We start from the raw sequence: 22,185 nt of genomic DNA on the forward strand, positions 1-22,185 counted from the left end.
AATAAGGTAAGAAAACTAAATAAGGTTGCAAGAATATGGAAATAATCGAGAATCAGCATATAGGTATTATCATAGCAAATCAGTGAATCAAGGACTCGAAATAACACTGATTTGAGGAAAATAACATAGGTTTCCATGAATAAGCAAATAAGCCAAGTTTAAACAGAAAGAATCGAAGGTTTAAAGGAAAGTTTGCAAATCAAACCAAGAAATAGGGAATTCAGAATCAGTCGAAGAGAGAGTCGTGAACAGAGTTAGCATTTAGCATATAAATAAAGTAAGATATGGATAGTCAAGAGCCGACATACAACTCTAGCAAGCATGAAAGTAAAACAATATTGATTCAATGAGAAAAAGGCAAGTCTTGAACAGTCAAGATGGATACAAGCATATAGAATCAGTGTAAATTTATGCAAAGAAACTCAGTAGAAACATATCAAGGCAAGATAGTCATAAGGAATCACAGAACTCAAAAACGAGAACTGGTCAGTCATACTGATACATAGAACCAAACGAAAAACCCTTAAAAATTAGGGTTTTCAACATAGACGAGTTAAAGATGTAGTAAACTCATAGAACCCGTCAAGATATGCAAGAAATAGAAGCTTAAACAAAGAATCAGTTAAACAAGGTTTTAAAAGAAGTTCCGAAAACCCTAGTTTTAGAATAAGATGAAAAACACTTGAAATCATACGATTCTTGTAAAGAACCTCAAGGACAGTGTAAAACATTCAAGAAACAAACTCAAATCGTCCTAGATCTGTACAGATCTAGGAGGTATAGAAAAAAAATTAGGTTTTCGAAAGAACCCATGTAGAGATAAAGAAACCTGTTTAGAATTCCAAGGATCGTAGCAAATATAGAATGATTCCGCTTGAAATCATACTGGAATAGCCAAGAACAGGCAGGAGATGAACCTTAGATGTAAGTCGGCCTGGCCCTGGGCCCTTGAAGACCTTAGAGAAGGCAAGCGTGGCATGAGAAAAGCCATTAGAGGCTTAAGAGACGATGAGAGGTCACCGGAGATGGCCGAAGATGAGAGGTCGGTGGTTGAAAATTAGGGTTAGGTTGAGAGTGTTTTGAGGGTAGAAAGTATTTTAGGGCGGCGGATGTGGAGAAAATGGTTAGGGTTGGGGGTCGTTTGAAATTAAAAAGGTAAGTTTTAATGAGGGTCGTTGATTTGAAAGATCAACGGCCATGATCTGATGGGTTTTGGGTAGGGTAGGTGCATTTAGGGCATGAGTTGGGTAATTTAATTAAGAATTGGGCTGGGTGTTGGGTTGAAATTAGGCTAGAATTGAAATACAATTTGGCTAAGTTTTAAATAGCCAATTTAACCCTATATAATTTATAATAAATAATAGATGATTTAAAAAAAAATTGTGTACTAAAATGATTTAAAATATATATTTAACGTTTTAAAAATATAGAAGATCATTTTATGCATATAAATGTAATTATGCGTTAATAGGGCTAGTATTGCAAACATATACAAATTAGTTTAATGCAATTATAAAAAATGCACTAAAAATACTTAAGCACTTTTTTGGAATAAATATAGGATTTAGATGGCTAAATTACCACAACAATAATTTGAAGGATAATTATTGGAAATTTTATAAGTAAAAGGGGAGGAATTAAATCATTTTAAAGCCTTTAAAATTATAGAAAAATTATAAAAATCACGTGCATGCTTATATATACATATATATGCTATTTTTGAAAGTATATATGTCTATAAAAATATATAGGAAAAAATTGGGTATCAACAGGGAAGATTCCTGAGGCCGACTTCGAAGATGCCCGCGTTAAAGCATGTGATGCTAGACTTGCCTGTGGTTATGATCCCGCCAAGCCGGAGACCGGTGATGACGAAGAGGACTTGGATGGGCTTGCATCTGATGCTTGGTATGATGAAGAGTATGCTGATGGTGCGGGTAATGGTGGAGATGGTGCTGCTGGATCGGGCGGTGAAGGTGGTGATGGCGCAGGCGGAGATGATGTAGTGTGATTTTCTTGTACTTAGTTTTTTGTTCTTCTTTTGGTGGGGAAGTATTTTTGGCCCTTTGTAAGATACTTTATTTATTTATTTGGAATGGAATGAATATGACTTTTTGTTGTATGTTCTTGGCTCTTTTCGCTTTTCTTCGAATGTTTTTCCTTTGTAAGAGTTTTTGAATCTTAGTTGATTCGAACGAGGTCGAATGTTAATTAATTTGAGCGAAGTCAAACGCTAGTTGATTAGAACAAGGTCAAATGTTAATAAATTTGAACGAAGTCAAATGTTAAGTAATTCGAACAAAGTCGAATGTGAGTCGATTCGAGCGAGGTCGAATGTTGACCCTTAGTGGATTCGAACGAGGTTGAATGTTAATAAGTCCGAACAAAGTCGAATGCAAGTCAATTCGAGCGAGGTCGAATGTTGACTCTTAGTTATTTCGAACGACGTTGAATGTCAATTAATTCGAGCGAGGTCAAATATTGACTCTTCGTTAATTCGAACGAGGTCAAATGTCAATTGATTCGATCGAGGTCGAATGTCAATTGATTCGAGCAAGGTCAAATGTCAATTAATTCGAGCTAGGTCGAATGTGAGTCGATTCGAGCGAGGTCGAATGTTGACCCTTAGTGGATTCGAACGAGGTTGAATGTTAATAAATTCAAACGAAGTCGAATGTCAATTGATTCGAGCGAGGTCGAATGTGAGTCGATTCGAGCGAGGTCGAATATTGACTCTTAGTTTGGCGTACTGTATGAACTTGGTAGAGATGAAAAACTCGTGTGTTTACGCTTTGTTTATACATTCATTGGAGAAGTTTACATGTTTTTGCTCTGTTCATGCATACATTGGAGAATTCCTATACATTGGAGAAGTCACAGTCTATCTAGTCCTTTCATTGGCGACCTGGAAAAGTAGTTGAGAAGTTGAGCGATGAATTTATACTTAACTTCGAGACACTCTCTTCGTCGCCTCGTTAAAAACCTCCCCGAGAAAATCCAATTGGGACAAAACTCGGGTAAGGGAAAAAAGAGTACGACTAGGGAGACGCCAATCCTTAGAAGTTGAAGTATTTGAGGTGGGCGACGTCCCAATTGTTTGGTAGTAGTTTTCCCTCCATTGTTTCTAGATGGAACGACCCTTTGCTTACCACCACCGTGATTTTGTATGGGCCTTCCCAATTGGTTCCAATTTGCCTTCTCATGGGTCTTTGCTTGCTTGTGTTTTGGCTTTGAGTACATAGTCCCCGAATTTTAGTGGCCTGATCTTGGATTTTTTGTTGTAGTACTGCTCTGCCTGTTGTTTTTGAGCTATCATTCTTATGTAGGCCATGTCTCTCCTCTCTCTGGCTTCGTCGAGGTCTTGCCTTCTGCTTTCATCGTTGCTTGGCCCGCTCTCATTTGAATACCTTAGGCTTGGTTAACCGACTTTGACCGGTATTACTGCATCAGTCCCATAGACTAGTAAATATGGTGTTTCTCCTGTGCTCATTTTGGCATAGTGCGGTATGCCCATAGCACTTCCGGCAGTAGTTTCGGCCACAATCCCTTGGTGTTCTCGAGCTTCTTTTTCATGATGTTCAATATCATTTTGTTGGAGGATTCTACCTGACCGTTGCCTGCGGGATGATATGGAGTGGAGAGTATTCTTTTGATGTTCCATTTTTCGAAGAACTCGACGGTCTTTTTTCCAGTGAACTGGGGACCACTATCGCAACTGATTTCTTTGGGGATACCGAAGTAGCATATAATGTTTCTCCATATGAATGTGATTACTTCTTGCTCTCCTATTTAGGCGAATGCACCTGCTTCTACACACTTGGAGAAATAGTCAGTTAAAACTAAAAAAATCGTACAATACCCCGTCCCGATGGGACGGGTCCGACGATGTCCATTCTCCATTTGTTGAAAGGCTAGGGCGAGGTGACTGAATGAAGGTGCTAGCCCGCTTGGTGAATCATGGGGGCGTATTTTTGGCATTACTCACACCTTTTGACAAAGTGGCAGCCTCCTTTTTCATCGTGGGCTATAGTAACCTGCTCGTATGAGGCATCTGATGAGAACTCGGTTGCCGGTGTGAGCTCCGTAGTGGCCTTCGTGTACTTCTTTGAGGACGCACTGTATTTGATTTGGTCCTAAGAACTTTGTTAGGGGGCCACCAAACGTTCTTTTGTACAAGTCGTTATTGATAATGTTGTACCTAGCCGCCTGCATTCGAAGCTTCTTGGCTTCTTTTTTATCGGGTGGGAGCACTCTATCCTGCAAGTATGAGATAATACGATTGCGCTAGTCCCAACTCAGGTTTATAGATCGTACCTCGATTTGGTCTATTGATGAATGGAGGAGAGTGACCACGTCCCCCTCTCCGGTTATGCTTTTGGTGGACGCTGCCAGTTTGGTGAGGTCGTCCGCTTTGATGTTCTGTTCTCGGGGTATTTGGTCGAGCTAACATTCATCGAACTCGGGTAGTAGTTTGCAAATTTTGGCCTGGTATTTTTGGAGCCGTTGCTCCTTAATTTGGAAAGTCCCTGTGACTTGGTTGACAACGAGTTGCGAGTCACATCGAAGGATGACTCCCCGTGCTCTGTACTTTAGTGCCAACTTTAACCCTGCAATCACGACCTCATACTTGACCTCATTGTTAGTCATATCAGGGCATCGTATGGACCGGCAAACCATTTCTCATGTTGGGACCTCGAACATGAGTCCCAATCCAGATCCTGATACGTTAGAAGCGCCATCGATATACAAAACCCATTGGTTGTGTATTTTGGCGGAAGTGCTGGCGGTTTCCCTATCGACTTCGGACATTATCTTCACACTAAAGTCGGTGACGAAGTCGGCAAGAACTTGCGACTTTATCATTTTTTGCAGCTGATAGGTTATATCGTGCTTGCCCAGCTCTATGGCGCACTTGGCCAATCCGCCCGACAATTTGGGTTTGTACAGGATACTCCTTAAAGTAAAAGTCATGACCAACGAGATGGGGTGGCACTATAAATAAGGTCTAAGCTTTCGTGAAGCTACGACCAGGGCCAGAGCTAACTTCTCAAGGTGGGGGTACCTCGTTTCAGCGTCGACCAAAGTTTTACTGATGTAATAGATCGGAGATTGCGTATCTTTATTTTCTCATACCAAGGCTACACTTACTACGATGTCGGACATGACCAAGTAGACAAGGAGGCGCTCTCCGGGTTCTGCCTTAGTGAGCAACAGTGGCAAAGACAGGTAGACCTTTAGTTCTTTTACGACGTTGACGCACTCGGAATTCCATTGGAGTCCGTTATCCTTTTTTAGCATGCCAACAAATTTCTGGCACCTATCAGAGGACCGCGAGATGAATCTTGATAGGGCGGTTATCCGGCTGGTCAGCTTTTGCACTTGCTTTTTGCTGATTAGATTTTCTAGGATTCCTTCTATGGCCTTGGTTTGGTCGGGATTGACCTCGATGTCTCGTTGTGATACCAAGAAATCGAGGAATTTTCCAGATGTCATGCCGAAAGCATATTTTTCGGGGTTTAATTTCATGTCGTACCTTCTGAGTATGTCGAAGGCTTCCCACAGGTGGTCGAAATGGTCTTCCTTTCTTTTTGACTTGACCAACATGTCATCTATATATACTTCCATGGTCTTGCCGACTTGATCTTTGAACATTTTGGTCACTAGACTCTGGTACATTGCCCCCGCGTTTTTTAACCTGAACTGCATCACCCTGTAGCCGTATGTCCCCTAGTGGGTGATAAGGTGGTTTTTTCTTGGTCCTCCTCCTCCATGAGGATTTGGTTGTAGCCCGAGTAAGCATCCAAAAAGCTCAGTAGTTCGTGCCCGACTGTAGCGTTGATGAGTTGGTCAATGTGAGGCAGCGAGAACGAGTCTTTTAGGCAAGTTTTGTTCAGATCTGTGAAGTCTACGCACATCCGCCACTTACCGTTCTTCTTTTTCACCATGACCACATTGGCTACCCATTGATGGTACTTCGATTCTCTGATAAAACCATTCACTAACAATGTTTTCGACTTCCTCACGAACTGCGTTATTTATTGTAGAGTTGAACTTTCGCCTAATCTGCCTTACTGGGGGTAAAATGGGTCGACATTCAACTTGTGAGTTGCTATCTCCTTCGGGATACCTGGCATGTCTGCATGGGAAAAAGCAAATAGGTCTATGTTACTTTTAAGAATTGGTGAAATTTACCTGGATCTTGGAGCTTATGGACGATGAAAGCTTTCTTGTTGTGATCGTCGTCGTCTAATTGGATAGGGTCGAGGTCCTCTACGATTGACCCTGTGACTTCTGTGATTTCAGGGTCTTTGATGACGTCTTTCCTTTTGTCGCCGTCTGACCCCGACTTTGTTAATTGCTATGCTTCCTCGGCCTTACCTTTCAATTGTTGGGTGTATGTCTAGTGTAACATTCTCAGGTCGTGCGTTGCTCTCCCTGTATGAAAAATACTCCCTAGGGGGTGGGAAATTTAATGACTTGGTATAAGCTGGAAGGGACGGCTTTCATGGTGTGTATCCACGGTTGGCCTATGATGGCATTATACGACGTATCCTGGTCCATGATGTAGAACGTGGTCTCCAAAGTGACGCCACCGGCCAGGACGTGCAGTGTGATTTCTCCAGATGTCTGCTCAACTATATTGTTATAACCTGTTAGTGTGATGCAACGTGGCACTATCTTGTTCTCGAGCTTCATTTGGGTGAGAACTCGAGGATGGATGATGCACCCGCCGCTTCCATCATCGACCATAATACGTCTTACATCAGTATCAAAAACACATAAAGTAATGACAAGGGCATCATAGTGTGGGAAAACCAAACCGTGGGTATCTGACTTATCGAAGATGACACTTTCTTCGAGTTTGCCATACTAGGTGGGTGATCGACCGCTTGAGTTTTTGGGTGGTGGTAAACTTCACGCGATTGGTATATGCGTCGTCGCCTTCTCCGATGATCATTTGAATGGTCCGAACTGGGGAGGGTAGTTTGGGCGGTCCCTGGTGTTGTTCCCGCCCTCGGGCGAAGTTGGCCCTCCCACGATCACTCATCAGCTCTTTCAAGTGCCCTTGGTGAATCATGTTCACGACCTCCTATCTTAGGACGATGCTGTCCTCAGTTTTATGACCCCATTCCTGGTGGAATTCGCAGAGGGAATTTGACTTTCTGGTGCTCGGGTCGAGTTTCATCTTTTGTGGCCATTTTACCTTTAGGACGAGTTTCTCCAGTGCGTAGACTATTTCTGAGGGGGGAAACACAAAAATTGTGAGCTGATAATAAGGGGGGCATACCTCTTTCATTTCAGTAAACTCCCATTCACGGCTTGGATGGACCTTTATCGTGGCGTGGAGGCGGAATGAAGGTGCCTCTGACATAAGGTTGATGTCTTTCTCTATTAGGTCGGGATCCTGCTAGATCGCTTCTGCTGTCATTTCTCGGGTCTTTCCTAGACTCCATTTGGACCGAGGTCAAACGTTGGGTAGGTCCGTTGAGATCGTCCTTGTCGGCTCTTACCTCGGCACAATAGGAGTTGTGTATCTCATCCTAAGTGGTTGGATGGTATTTCATGAGTTGGCTCAGCAACTTTTTGGTCGCCCACAACCCACTTCTACTTAGCCTATTCTTGAGATCGGCTACCGCCATTCCTTCAGATATATTTGGAAGGGTCATTCTTACACGGTTGAACCGGATGAGGAAGTCCCTGAGCCTTTCGCTAGGAGATTGCTTAATGGTGAATATGTCATTCACCCTCGCCTCTGCTTTTTGGCTCCGGCATGGGCGGTGACGAACTTGTCTGCCATTTCCGCAAACGTTTCTATGGAGAACGCAAGTAACTGTAAATACCAAGTTAGGGCTCCGGCGGTTAGGGTCTCTCTAAACTTCTTTAGCAATATGGATAATACTTGTTCTTTTGCGAGGATGTTGCCTTTTACTGCAGTGACATAGTGGGTCACATGATCCTCCAGGTCCGTCGTGTCGTCATATATTTTCAAGTATGGTGGCATTTTAAAGGTTTTTTGGTATGGCGTATGGTGCAGCCTCGTCGCTATATGGTTGCTCGACAAACCGAGCGGCGTCTCTTTTTGGTAGAAGTTTTGGGTCACCTGGTATTTTGTCTACCCTTTCTTGGTGCTCTTTCATTTGGCTACAGAGCATTTTGTTCTCGTTCTCCATCTCCTCCATTTTCCTCAAAATAGCTGTGAGTGTATCATTACCTGCATCGATAACATTATGAGTAATACCTTATACGGGGGGAGCGTGCTGCTCTTCAGCTGTTGATGCGACACCAGCTCTTATGCCTTCCCTATTCGACCTCCGAGCAGGCTTGTCGAGGAAGCCGGTTTGCGTATTTGTAAAGAATGCCTTAAGTAACTTTTTCACTACTGGTTGTGCCTCTTTTGTCGTGGACGTAGACGTTCCCTTTCCGTGCGAGCTCGTAATGTTGTCGGGAGGTGGAGGCGAGTTGTTTCGCCTGGGAGAGGTATTTGGTATTATGTCTTCACCCTCCGCTTTGTCTACTTCATTAATGGTGTTGAGGAGATTGGCGGTGAGATCGGCTATCGCCTTTCTCTTTTCCTCTCCATTGTCTGCCATGTCAGATTCATGCAAACAAGGAAATACGGGATTTTGCAAAGTTTTGTGTGTTTTTTTAGATCTAGAAGAAACTAAAATTTTAACTAGAAAATTCCCCACAGACGACGCCAAATTGTTTGACCAAAAAGTGTTAAGTCTTTTTGTTAAACTAATTAAATAAATGATAATGGGTAAATTCTAGTTAAATATAATTAATCCTAGATCAAAGACTGATGGATGTCTATACTATGAAAACCGCATTCAAGGCTATTTAATACCAAGGAGGTGTTTAATAATATTGTTAAAATGAATGAGGGAATAATGATAAGCAATAAATAAGATAAATGACAATGAATATAAATAGGGAGAATAATTCACCCAAATGTTCAATGAGGTGGATGATTCTCTCTCTAACAATGATGTAAGGCAATCAAACGTGGGAATATAGGAAACTTTCTCGGATCTGATGTGAAAAAGTTTGGGACCAACAACAAATCGAATCTTTTGTAAAGACAATGTTTGTAATTACTTAGGAGTCAACTTTTCTAGAGAGAGCTTATCATATAGAATATTACATACCTCATTCTTCTCTCTCTATTCCTACTTATATGGGATATTTTTCCCACTTAACTGAAGATACAAATGCAGAGAATATTCTTTGGAATATTCCTTTAAAATATCCTATTATTAAACTAGCTGTTTGGGCCGATCTGAGTGCTCGACCTCGACTTTAACTGCTCAGCTCCCCATGGGTTACGAGCTTATTTGGGTCGGGCTTAAAAGCCTTATTTTAAAATGGGCTCCAAAAATCTTAGCCCAACCCTATTAAATCATATGCTGAGTTGGGTCGGCCCAAAAGGCCAAACCCATATTGACGGAAAATTCAAAAATAGCTAGATTTACAAGTGATAATTGAAAAGTAGCCACACTTTCAAAAGTAATCGAAATTTAGCTACTTTTCATGTAAAGATAAATCTGAATGAAAACACCGTTCAAAATCCGGAAAAATACTCCAGCATAATATACTGGAGTTTGGAGCACCGGTGCTCCAGTCTCCAGTATATTATACTGGAGCCAGCAAAGTATACCGGTCCAGCATAATATGCTGGAAGTTCATACACAGGTGCACCGAACTCCAATATATTATGCTGGACCGGTCTCTGTTGCAGCAAAATAGTGGCTATTTTTCAATGACTTGGCAAACGCTGACTATTTACCAGTCCGAAAACTGGCTAGATCGTGCTATTTTTACGATTTTAACTGAAAGGTTAACTAATGGTATTGGGCTAACTAGTAAGTACCTTTTATAGATGAACCTGGCCCGATAGTATTTCCAACAAAGACAAAGTGGCAGCTCCTGTTTGGGACTCATCCTTTTTGTCCTATGGGCCGGTTATGGGCCTGATGTTTCTGAATCGATTTGCCCTATTTTGTGGGCCTACCCAACCTAAAACCCTAGTTAAAATAGCACGGTCTAGTTAGTTTTCGGATTGGTCATTCAAAAATAGTCAGCGTTTGCTAAGTCATTGAAAAATAACCACTATTTTGCTGCAACAGAGACCGGTCCAGCATAATATACTGGAGTTCGGTGCACCTGTGTATGAACTTTCAGCATATTATGCTGGACCGGTATACTTTGCTGGCTCCAGTATAATATACTGAAGACTGGAGCACCGGTGCTCCAAACTCCAGTATATTATGCTGGACCGGTATATTATGCTGAAGTTCCAGTATGTTATGCTGGAGTTATACTAGAACTCCAGTATATTATGCTGGAGTATTTTTTTCGGATTTTGAACAGTATTTTCGTTCAGACTTTACATGAAAAATGGCTAAATTTTGATTACTTTTGAAACTGTGGCTATTTTTGAATGACCACTTGTAAATCTAGCTATTTTTTAATTTCTCCCAAAACCCTGGTCTACCGTCAACACAAATTTTCTGTATTTTTCCTGATTTTCGTTTTTCTTTTGGTTCATCCGTGGAAAATTTACGCGATATAACAAATGGAATCTTATATAAATATCCCAAATAATTCCAACTTACCAACCTCTAGTCATTAATCACAGACTTACCAAATCTAGCCAAGCACATATAAAAATTGAAAACCTAAATACATAAGGTTCTTTCTCTCCAAGAATCACACGCAAAGATCTCCTTCTATATTTTTAAGCATGATCAGCAACATTTGATGCAAGATGGAAAGAAACTTTCATGGATGGCTAGCAAACAGGGTGATGAAATACATATAGAGAGAGAGAGACTAAACGCACGTACCCGAATTAATGAGTATTAAGATTTTCTAAAAAGTTATATAAATATTATAAAATATGTACTTGAGTTCTTAAATAAAAATGAAAGAAAAAAGTGTATGAAAGTGAACAATGAAGATCCTTTAGTTAAATGGATAAAAATCTCTTGTGTCTTTCTAGTACAAGTATTTGCTTTGTCATGAAACCAAAAACTCAAATTTATTGATTATCTTAGCTGCTTAATTATTGTACTCTTTAATTGTGTCTCGAGACAATTAAGAGAATGTTGAACCCATATATTTCTAATGATTTTTCGATTAAAAAAAATTAATTGATTTGGTTGCTACGTTTTGGGAAAGAATTATAGTTATGTTACCTAATTCATTTAATGAATGATTTTATAAAAGCTAAAATCTTAGGTTTTAAAATCCTACTCTCCCTGTTTCAATTTATGTCTCATACTTTCTTTTTTAATCTGTCCCAAGAATAGAATTTATACTTCCTTATTTAGAAATAATTTAATTTTAAACTTTTTAATTTATGCTTAAAAAGATGATTTTTAAATATTTGTGCTTGTTTAGACTATAAATTTTGAATTCTTTCTTCTTTCTTAAACTTCGTGCTCAGTTAAACAATACATATAAGTTAGGTTAGAAAGAGTAGATATTAGTGTTTCCTATATAGTTAAAATAAAAAAAGATTTAATAAGCAAAAGTTTAGTTGATTTTAATGTGTTAAAATATTTAAAAATTAATTAAATGATTATTTTTTCCAAGGTAAAATATATGTTTAAAGGATAAAAAATTTGATCAACATTTGGCATTGAAGTTTCATTCACAAAATTTTAATCGAACTTTTTACTCTTTAAAAATAAATTTTATACTGGATAAAATTGTATCAATATAGTAACATATAAGGTATTATAATTATATTAATTAATTTTAAAATTTCAAATGTTAGGACTTCCTACATTGTTCAAATAACGAAAGATTTTAAGGAAATATGTAAGAAGATTTACTTGAAACTAACTTAAAATTTCTTATAAATTACAGTATAAATTTATTGCTATTAATTTCAATTTATAAATTAGAGTATCATATATACGCTTTACTTATCCAATATTGAAATTGGGCTTTTGATTTGATAGAAGTATATATTGCAACATGTAAAAACACATAAAGTATATTGTAATATTTGTTATTACTATAAATTATTACTCTATTATTTTCAAATGTAGGATGTTATTTGTAAACTTACTTAAAAATAATTTCTTACTAATGTGTCTTTAAGTTTGGTTTAGATTGTACGGTCAACTTCAATATTTAAAGACTTAGAAGAGATCTATTTTTAGCCGTAAATATATGATGTACGTGTAAGAAAGAAGCTATATTAATTTATACAAGTAAAATAAGAATTTTTTCTTTATGTAACCTAAATGTTAGGAGTTTATTCTAAGTTAAAATAAGGAAACTTTAATAATAAATTTTTTTTAGTTAAAGTCCTAAATAATAGGAAATTAACTTAAATTACAGTATTGTCCAATATAAAATCTATTCTTGAAGGGTAAAAAAGGCAAACGACATTTCGCTAAGGGTCTTCGTGCTTTTAATATATACTAGTTTTTCGCCACGTGCGTTGCACGTGTATACCTACTGAGTGATGGAGTATTACTTGTGATGTAATGCACGTGTATGTATTGTGAATGATCAATGTAGATCGTCGTATTATAACTTGTTCATCGAATTAAAAGTGATTGGATAACATTTGAACCTACTACGATAAATAATTAAAATTTAATTAGATACATGCGGGTTTTTTTTTGCTTTGATTTTGTTTGATACAACCATATAATGAAGCATATCTCACCTTATATTTCCTTAAAAGACCTAAAAATGCTACTCAACTTTCAGAAAAAAGCCTATCCATGACATCCGTTAAAAAAATGCTCATTTCATGCCACTGCCGTTACACATATGGCTCACCTATGCCATTATTGACTAACAACTCAATTTTTATTTGGCCCATCCATGCCACTGTCGTTAGTCAATAATGGCATGGATGAGCCAAATGTGTAACGACAGTGGCATGAAATGAGCATTTTTTTAACGGATGGCATGGATAGACCATTTCTGAAAGTTGAGTAGCATTTTTAGGTCTTTTCCGTAAATTCGATTTTCGATTGCTCTGTAAAGATGATTTGGTTGAAATTAAACCTACTAAAATAAACAAGTAAAGTTTAATAGATACATGCAATTCTTTTACTTATTCGATTTTATTTTGTACAAATATGTAATACAACATATAATATAGATAAAACAACATTAATTAAAAATTAATAACTCTTTTTATTATGAAAAAGGAAAAGATTTTTTTCAATGCATCTCACCTCCCTTCTTAATCAACATTCTCTATGTTACAGTTGCCATAAGTTGTACTATTATTTATAACGTCCGTCTTTTTTCAAAAAGAATACCATAACTCATTTTTATCTATTACGTCTTTAATCTTCTCATGAACTAATAATATGAATCCTATCATAAAAACTAATAAATTCATTAGATTATATTACACACATATAAGATCGGCTATCTTCACTTCTTTGACTCTTTTTATTACAGTCAAACCTTTCTATAATATCCTTGTTTGTTTCGATATTTTTTGGTTGTTATAGTGAAGTGTTGTTATAGAGGATATATATAAAATAAAAATAAAAACTGGTTTCGAGAAAACCTTGGTTTTTATAATGAATGACTATTATATAGAAATATTGTTATAGAAAGATCTGACTGTACCTATTTGGTATTAACGGTCCTTTATGTGTTGTCTTCATGGAAATATGCATTGTTTATGTTAAAATGTATTATTCATTTTTTGGGGAAAAAGTAAAAAAGAAAAGTATTGACATGTATATAAAGATGAAATTTGCAATTAGAATAAAATGCGCAATTAGAAAAAATGCAGTTACTTTAGGAAACAATAAGATTCACCCCCTGTAGCAATTAAGCCACAAAAGAAAGTATTATAGAATATACACTAACTCTGATTTTATAATTAAGGGCAAGAAAATTTAAAAGTCGCATAAGCTTCGCAAGACATGACTTCGAATGTAATAGTAGTATTATCCCAGCTCACAAGTAAAATTTTGCTATAAACAAATAATATAAACATTATCAATTTCGGAGATTTATTGCCTTTTGAATTATTAATGACAAGAATAGTCAGAATCCCTAGTTAGAGAAGAAATAAATAATTTAGCGTAATTTTAGTCCATTAAATATGATATATAAGCACATATATATAAAAAAAATTATAGATTGAGACTAACATCCCCAAAGCCATAGTTTATCATATTTTATTTTCTTAATAATTTAACCGTTATTTCCAACAAAATCACCACATGAAGTAGCAGTTTTATTATTACACACACATTGTATAATCACACATATATTTTAAATTATAAATTGCATAAATTATATTAACTTATCTATATAGTACATCAAATGAATATTTTTCATGAACACCTTTAATTTAACTTACCATAATCAAATCTCCCTCCAAACGAAGAAACAAAATGCTGACATTCTCCCAAAAAAAAAAACCGATAGTGAGCATTCACTCAACAGAAGTCGTAGCTCTCTATAAATCAAGTCAGAAGTAAGTAATGGAGGGAAAAATAAGGCCAAAAAACAAAAAAAAACGACATTATTCACCAGCATAGTATTCCTTTTTCATTTTTCAGGAAAAAGAAAGTTGACAAGTATATATATATATATATATATATATATATATATATATATATATATATAAAGTTGACAAGGATATATATATTTATATTTCTCAAGAATAAATCATAAGATAATAAGTAAAAAAATAAAAAAACCTTAGCAATTCATATGTGCTCGTGCAATTTCCTATTTCTCGTCCAAGCCAAGTGGCTGGTTCATCTCCTATAGCCCGGCACCGTCATACAAAGGCTAAAATAACTATCTATAATATGGATCGCAATGTTGCCAAATGAATCTTTTCTTTTAATAACTGGAGACGTGCTCTATGACTCTGCCAACAAAATAACACCCATCTTTACCTTTCTGTTATGTCACGCCACATTTTGGGGTGGCCTTTGTTATTGGAATCACTTCAATACATTTTTTCCTCAAAGTGGTCTTGGTATAAAATTAAATGTAATATCAAACGGATAGTCAAAATATATATGGTGGCAAACAGAAGTTTGTTTGTAGGTTATTTCCACTAATAGGCGTGACTGTTCATATAGCATGAACCGTTGGCTTTTTTCTTCAATTTTTGCAAGTAAGATATTTAATTTATTAGAAGGGCATTTATGTAATTAGACTTTAGATTATGGGCTTCCCACTTTTATAATATTATGTATATATATACATATATATATATATGATTCCAAAAATCTAGGCGAAAAGGGACATTTCAATGGTTATGGTTGAAATTCATTGAAAACATATAGATGATTCAATACACCGATGTATTTATTGCGTGAACGAATACAATCTATACATGTTATATCTCTTGTATACACGGATGTATACAGTCGATATATGATGTATTCTTTGTATACGCCCCATATTTCGCCTTGATTGTGTTCATCGCGCAAACGAATACAATTGGTACAGGTCGTATTTGTTGTGCGTGCGAATACAGTTGACACATGCTATTCGTTGCGCGTCTGAATACAAGTGATACAAGTTGGTAACAATTGAACAGTACTGTAGCTACTAATGGTAATTAGGCAAACTGTAGTTACTATGCTCTAAATTGTAGTGCTTTATGAAAATTCTCACATAGATGCAACACGGATCAAATTCTATTTTCTCACCCAGGCCTATCGTCTATCAGAAATTCAAACGAGGGAATTATAAAAGATGAGTTCTTTCGATAATATAGCTTTACTCAGAATATTTACGACATTTTTTAAGTATAAACCTATTAACTCTACTTTAACCTTTAAATAGGTAATAACAAGAACGAATGGGGTTAGTAACTAAATCTGTGCTTTGAAATAAAGAGAAGGAACAAAGCTCCCGCAAGGAGGAACTGGTTATGTTATTGTGTATCACAGATGAGAAGTTGAAAGGTTTTGTTTGTGAAAAATGCTTGCTTTCATCGTGATGATTATATACACTGATATACTAAACCATTACAGATTTCAACGTGGGATAGAAATATTTACTTACAATTTTGAGATAAAAAACATATATCATAAAATTTACATAATCCTAACAAAATGAGATAATTTTAGTCAGAAGAGAAAAGTACGAGGAATGAGGATAGGCCATGCAAGGCTACACATGCAATATACTTTATTATGATTAAGTAATAAATGAGGTGAAAATAAATACTACTATTAATTAGACCATGGTTAGATGATATATAAAAAGAGTACGTAGAATGCCATACCTTAGTTGAGGCTTATTTGCTCTCGTATTCTTTACCAATGTGTATAAGAAAATTTACTCTGTTATGGTAAGAGAAAATTTCCTAAAATAGAGTCCCAAGTCATTAAATACTCACTCCTACTATAACTCAAAAATCTTGGTGCAGGGTTAGAAGGGCACATTACAATTGTTAGAATCATAGTAGAAAAAGAATTCTAACACAGTAATGTATTCGGGAGTTTGCACTGAACAAATTAAATAGGATCTTTTCTTGGTCTTCCTGAGAACATATACCACAAAATAGTTGCTTCCAACGGCGTCCCAAAATAAGCACCACTAGAAACAAAAAGAGATGGACGAGGCAAACAAGTCTTATGGGGAAATAGAAGAGATTTTAGATGACGTTGAGCAGAGGTTTAAGCAGATCAAGAAATTTGATTTACTTCCTCATCCTCCATATGATCACCACTTTTTAACGTACGACAGAAATTTCAAAAACTTGGTATCGGGAAGTGCCTTTCACCAAAGGATCGAAAACGAATGGCTTTCGTTGGAGAACAAACTTCCAAGTTCCATTCTTGTTAGGTCTTATGAGAAGAGGATTGATCTTATGAGAGCAGTCATAGTTGGTCCACTCGATACGCCTTATGCCCATGGCCTCTTCTTCTTCGACATACTTTTTCCAAGAAATTATCCGAATTGTCCTCCAAGGATTCACTACCATTCTTATGACCTTGACTTGAATCCATACTTGGATCCGAAGGGCAAGGTTTCCCTTAGCCTGTTGGAATATGGGATCTCGGTGACTAACTGGTACTGCGGTGTACAAGACAAGTGGAATCCACACAAGTCTGACATATTGCAAGTGCTCACAGCTATTCAAACTTCAGTCTTGAGTGCCAACCTCTTAAATCCTGGTGGTGGAGAAGGTTTGCGTGAATCCAACAACTTAGAATGGCTTAAATACAAGAAAGCCTTAACCTTGACAAGCAAGGGCATGCTTTATATGCTGAGGGAATCCCCTTTGAACTTCCAAGATTTTGTAGAGGGATACTTTAGGACAAGGGCTCACTACATTCTGTTGAACTACAGGAAGCAAATGGATGGTAGTGACGTCATGCTTAAACTTTTCCTTGAACTCTACAGGGCATTTGAACAGAATGGAACCTATTGCAAGCATCATCTTCCGGGAGTACTTCAAGGAGTGCACCTGCCTGAAGAGGAAAAGACCAACAAGAAAGGGTTTGTTAAGAATGTTGCAACCATACTGAATGACTTCCTAAGCTGAAGAATGCCCGAGAAAAAGATAGTAGTAGTAGTTAATTTATGCAGATGAGCAGAATTTAACTTGATCATTCTTTTATTTTTCAATGCTAGTGAATTTACCTTATTGAATCATCAATTTCTTCCCAACCATTTATTGTTGAGCTCCCGAGTGCGGAGCAGTAAGCATATTCCCCTGCTGCACATATTTCTGACTGTAACTGATCAACTCTCCCTTTAACACAATTTCATACAGCAGATGGAAATTCATTATCATAACAGTGCCTTCATCTCCTCTTATTGTGATCAATTAGTGTCCATTAGGAACAAAGGATCAATGACATGCTAAACATATAGTGCCAACGGAGATAAAGGAGTTAAGTAGAATGATTAATATTTTTCCTTCGATGACTCAAGCACACAATCTCAGCTTCAAACTATCTAAAGAGTTGCCCTCTTTTCTTTCAGTTTTTCCCCTTACCTTTCATTTCAGACCATGAGCTAGAGTCACAGAGCAAATCAAAGAACCCTACTAACTTGCCAAGTTTTGCAAATGAAACCTGAGTAGAATATTTCCGGAACTGACAAAAGAAACACAAAAAAAGCACCAAGTACTCCAAAAATAAAACTGAAATATGTTTGACATGAAAAAGGAATCTGTTAGCCTCCAACTTTGACATCATTATAACATATCCCACTTAATATTTCCATTTCACAGCTCAATAGTGAATTACTTCTTTTTCTCCCTCTCTGTTCACTGCTTATTATCAAAGTATGATAGCTTAAATGACTAGCATTCATCTTTTTACATAATGCTTTACGCTGTTTCCTTTCTGTAGCTTACAAAACAAACAAACCCACACTTCAGGTAACCCATGCATCCTGTTGTTACTTTATTGTGCAAAAACAGAACAAAAAGAAGATCCGGCAGAACCTCAGAGAAGTTCATCCATTTAACTCTAATAGTAATGAGATGTACCCAAGAACAGCAGAAACTGATTCAAAATCCAAGTCACTGTTTAAGCTCATGTCTCAAAAACAGCTAGATACCAAAAATTCAAGCATATAAAACGCCTTCCTGCTTATGAAAACTCTTTAATTATACCTGCCTAGAGAATCAGACCTACAGCAATTATATGGATCTTCCATTTGTCTTAACGTACGCATGTTGAACCATACGCACCAAACCAGGACTTGCACACTCAGAGGGAATATGCACTTGTTAAAGGCTCACATAAGAGTTATTCTATGATTCAATTGCTTCTGAAGCGTAATGAGCTGTAAAGTAATTCTAGAATCAATTCATAAGACTGAGTATACCTAAGAGCTAATGCTGTGATATGAGATAGGAAGATACCGGCCATGCTGCATATTAAAACCAGATGCAGTTATGGAAACAACTATCCGTACTGTATTGTTCACAATTTAGGCAGTGATAAGATGTATAATTACAAAAAGAAGAGACAGAAGTTAGTGAAACATAGACTGAGAATCTGAGGTTTAGCTCATAACTTCTTTGTTGGATTTTACTCTACAAAATTGCTAACACCAAAATCACCCATTTTCTCTATAGAAGTATGTCCAAGTTGCTTAAGTAAGCTGAATGTGTCAATGCTCAATATGCTATTATTTCATTTAAGCTGAAGAAAAAAATTTAAGAAATCGTGAATTTGAAGTTGTAAGTGCCACAGCCACCCCATGACATGTTTAACGTGATTGTTTTACTTGACTGTGAATCTTTTTAGCAATATATTCTCATTGCGAGTTATGAGCGTTTCACTTTGAGCTATCTTCAAATCATTAACATCAAATTTTCCATAATTATAGAGCAGTCAGTTAGTTAAGCCCCAAGTAGATAAGAGGGAAGGAAATCTTAATAGGGAAAAGCATGAACCATTAACTATTCCCAAACAGCACTTCACTCACTAATCTAAAGATGAACTAAACCATTAATGAATGGACTTTTTGTAACTAATAAAAAAGTTGTTATTGTAACTGTTCTATGATTTTCTAAACCTGTTTAGGCAATTTTGAACTCTTTGTGCCGAAGGGGAGAAGTGAAAAGTCAGTATTCCTTTTTAAGTCGGGATTTGTAAGAAACTATATTCGCCAGTTTCTTCTTATTTCAGTTGGAAATCACTGAATCTCATATATTAATGTATAATAATTGTGACCATCTTCAGTTTATCTGCCAAATTCTTCTCTATTGAGTATTGTTTAATGGAATTACCTTGGTGGACAATGAAGTGAAGCAAGTGAAAACAATCAATCAAAATTAGTTGAGTCAAGTATATGAATCTTTTGCATCCATTCCGTTCTACTTAGATCCACAAGAAAATACAAAAGAAAAATCAATAAGCACATACTCATTCACTACTACTTAGAAGCTACAAAATAAAGCAAGCAAACAAACAAACAAATGAAAATATCATGGATTCTAATCTAAAAAAGCATCTGCAGATTTGAAGCATTCATTATATAAAAAAGACTTACCCCTACATGCTTCGGGTCAATAGTACATAGCATTCCCCTGTGCATTTCTGCAAACAGGCTTTCTCCCTACAAACTGGAAAGAATCAATCAAATCAGGCAAAATATATGCAATAACCCAGATGGGAAAACAAGTCAAACCACACCTGCAATCGTAAAGTTGGAAAAGACATATTGCGAGTTTGTGCGTGAATCTAACAAACACAACCCATGAGATAAAAATAGATTTAATGATGAAAAAAGGGTTGTCAGATTCACGCACAAACGTGAAATATGCCTCTTTCAGATTCAGAGGGTAAATCCCTAATAAAGATGAGTTAAGGGGACGAAGAGTTCTCTTCTGTTCCTTTTATAGGTAAATCTGAGCGCCTCACCACAAACAACTACTCTTTTCTCACCGGATAACTGTTACCTGTTTTCCGTAAATATAGAGGATAAGTTTATTAAAAATCTGAGGGTCTTTAATTTAATTAAGTTACCATGTCACACTAATTTATGGTAAGTTGTTGATATGATAGATCTAAACTCAATTTAGTATCAATGTATACTTAATAATAATTAATCAAGTGAGAAGCTTTATTCCTGTTGTTTTAATGCTGTTTCCATATTAATCTTTTGACTAGGTACCACTTTTATTTTCTAGACATTATGAATTTTACCACTTGGATACCCCATAGATGTATGGTACAAGAAAAATTTGACAAGAGTTTCTATTTAGGTAACAACGGGTATGACATTGTTGAGATTCAAATTCTTAACATTGCATATAAGTATATTTTGACCACTAGGAAAAAGGGTTCAGATATACTTCATACACTTGAAGTTATTTATATTTTTTATGTTTTTAATTGAAATTCTATTTGAACTAAAGAAAGTATAGTGAAGTATAATTTTAAACCTTAGTCAAACATAAGGGGTAAATCTAGACTTTAGCAAAAGATAAATTATACGAGACAATTAACAAACAACAAAGTATGAAGTATGAACAAATTAAACCCAAATTAAAAGATAACGAGGATATAATTAAAAATATTTTGATTCATTTACGAGTAAATCTAGCCATTTTCTCTAATTGTTGTTCCTTTTATAAGCAGTTGACAATTTCAATTGGTATAAAGTATGTCTTTCACAAATTCCCGCAAAAACAAAATATTGTCAACATGTGTTTTAATTCCAGCACAAACATGTCATTTGAATAGTTAAATATCTTCAAAGTGTAGAAATTAAAAATTAAACAAAATTGTATACATATGTGACCAGGTAATCTTGAGACTTCTTCTCACATACAATAATATAAGACGACCCTACTGTCGTAACCACCCCCCCCCCCCCCCGCGAGAAAAATAACAACACCATCTGTGTAATGATTAATTATAACCCCCTCCCTCCCCCCGAGAAAAATAACAACATCATCTGTGTAATGATTTACTCTTCTAGAAAAATCAAAATATTTCCAGCTATGCACAAGCTGGTTAATATATTTTAATTTTTTACATTGTTCCTAAAAGTGGTATTATAAGTTGGAATTTGAGGGTTTTGGTTAATTAAGTTTGAAGATTTTTTTTTATTTTTGGGATACATTGGAAAGACAAATAGATTATTGAAAAAATTTCATAAGCTATGTGACTTGAATCGGCTAGGAGAAAAGAATTTCATTTCCTTGAGAGTAGTTTTTGGAAATTTTCCGTATTGGAAATTTTGTTTGCCAGAAATTCTGGTTCTGGGCTTGAAGAAATTCTTGTAGCTTATATATGAAAATAATTAAGAATGCCCTCAAAGAGATAGTATTCTAATATGTGAATATTTGAGAAACCAAACTTTAGAAATTACTTGTCAAAACTTAAGACAAAATTATGTAAAGGTATAGTTAATCATAGTTAGTTAGTTTAGCTAACTTAACTACAGTTAGTGATGTACATCAGACATGTGATAGGTGGTTAGATTAATTAGTTAAATACATTGTAGTGTCTTCTCCTTCATTACGCTTAATAGAAGAACGAAGCATTTTTCTTCTCTCTAAAATTTTCTCTCGATCTTTCAATGTCTGATTTCTCTACTTGAATTGCATGCTATTGACAAATTCTTCATGGTATCAGAGCTGCTAATCGAATGATTCTAAGAAATTTATTCGTGAAATTGAAAGAAGTTCGAGAGAATCTACTCAATTTTTAGGAACTTTGAACCCTAATTCTGCAATTGTCA

The 22,185-nt window shown here is 36.2% G+C and overlaps 1 protein-coding gene across 1 annotated transcript; it reads left to right on the forward strand.

Moving 5' to 3' along the window:
- Positions 1 to 16,220: 16,220 nt before the first annotated feature.
- LOC107768200 (putative ubiquitin-conjugating enzyme E2 38) lies at positions 16,221 to 17,518 on the forward strand. The gene has a single exon (XM_016587304.2). It carries the CDS (start codon positions 16,583 to 16,585, stop codon positions 17,516 to 17,518), a length of 936 nt encoding a protein of 311 aa, XP_016442790.1. The 5' UTR covers positions 16,221 to 16,582.
- The last annotated feature ends 4,667 nt before the right edge of the window (positions 17,519 to 22,185 follow it).

The sequence above is a fragment of the Nicotiana tabacum genome, chromosome 22 (genome assembly GCF_000715075.1).
Source record: "Nicotiana tabacum cultivar K326 chromosome 22, ASM71507v2, whole genome shotgun sequence".
NCBI lineage: Eukaryota > Viridiplantae > Streptophyta > Magnoliopsida > Solanales > Solanaceae > Nicotiana > Nicotiana tabacum.

What these genes read in the sequence shown, in the direction of transcription:
- LOC107768200 (XM_016587304.2), top strand. Translation starts at nt 16,583, where the DNA reads ATGGACGAGGCAAACAAGTCTTATGGGGAAATAGAAGAGATTTTAGAT.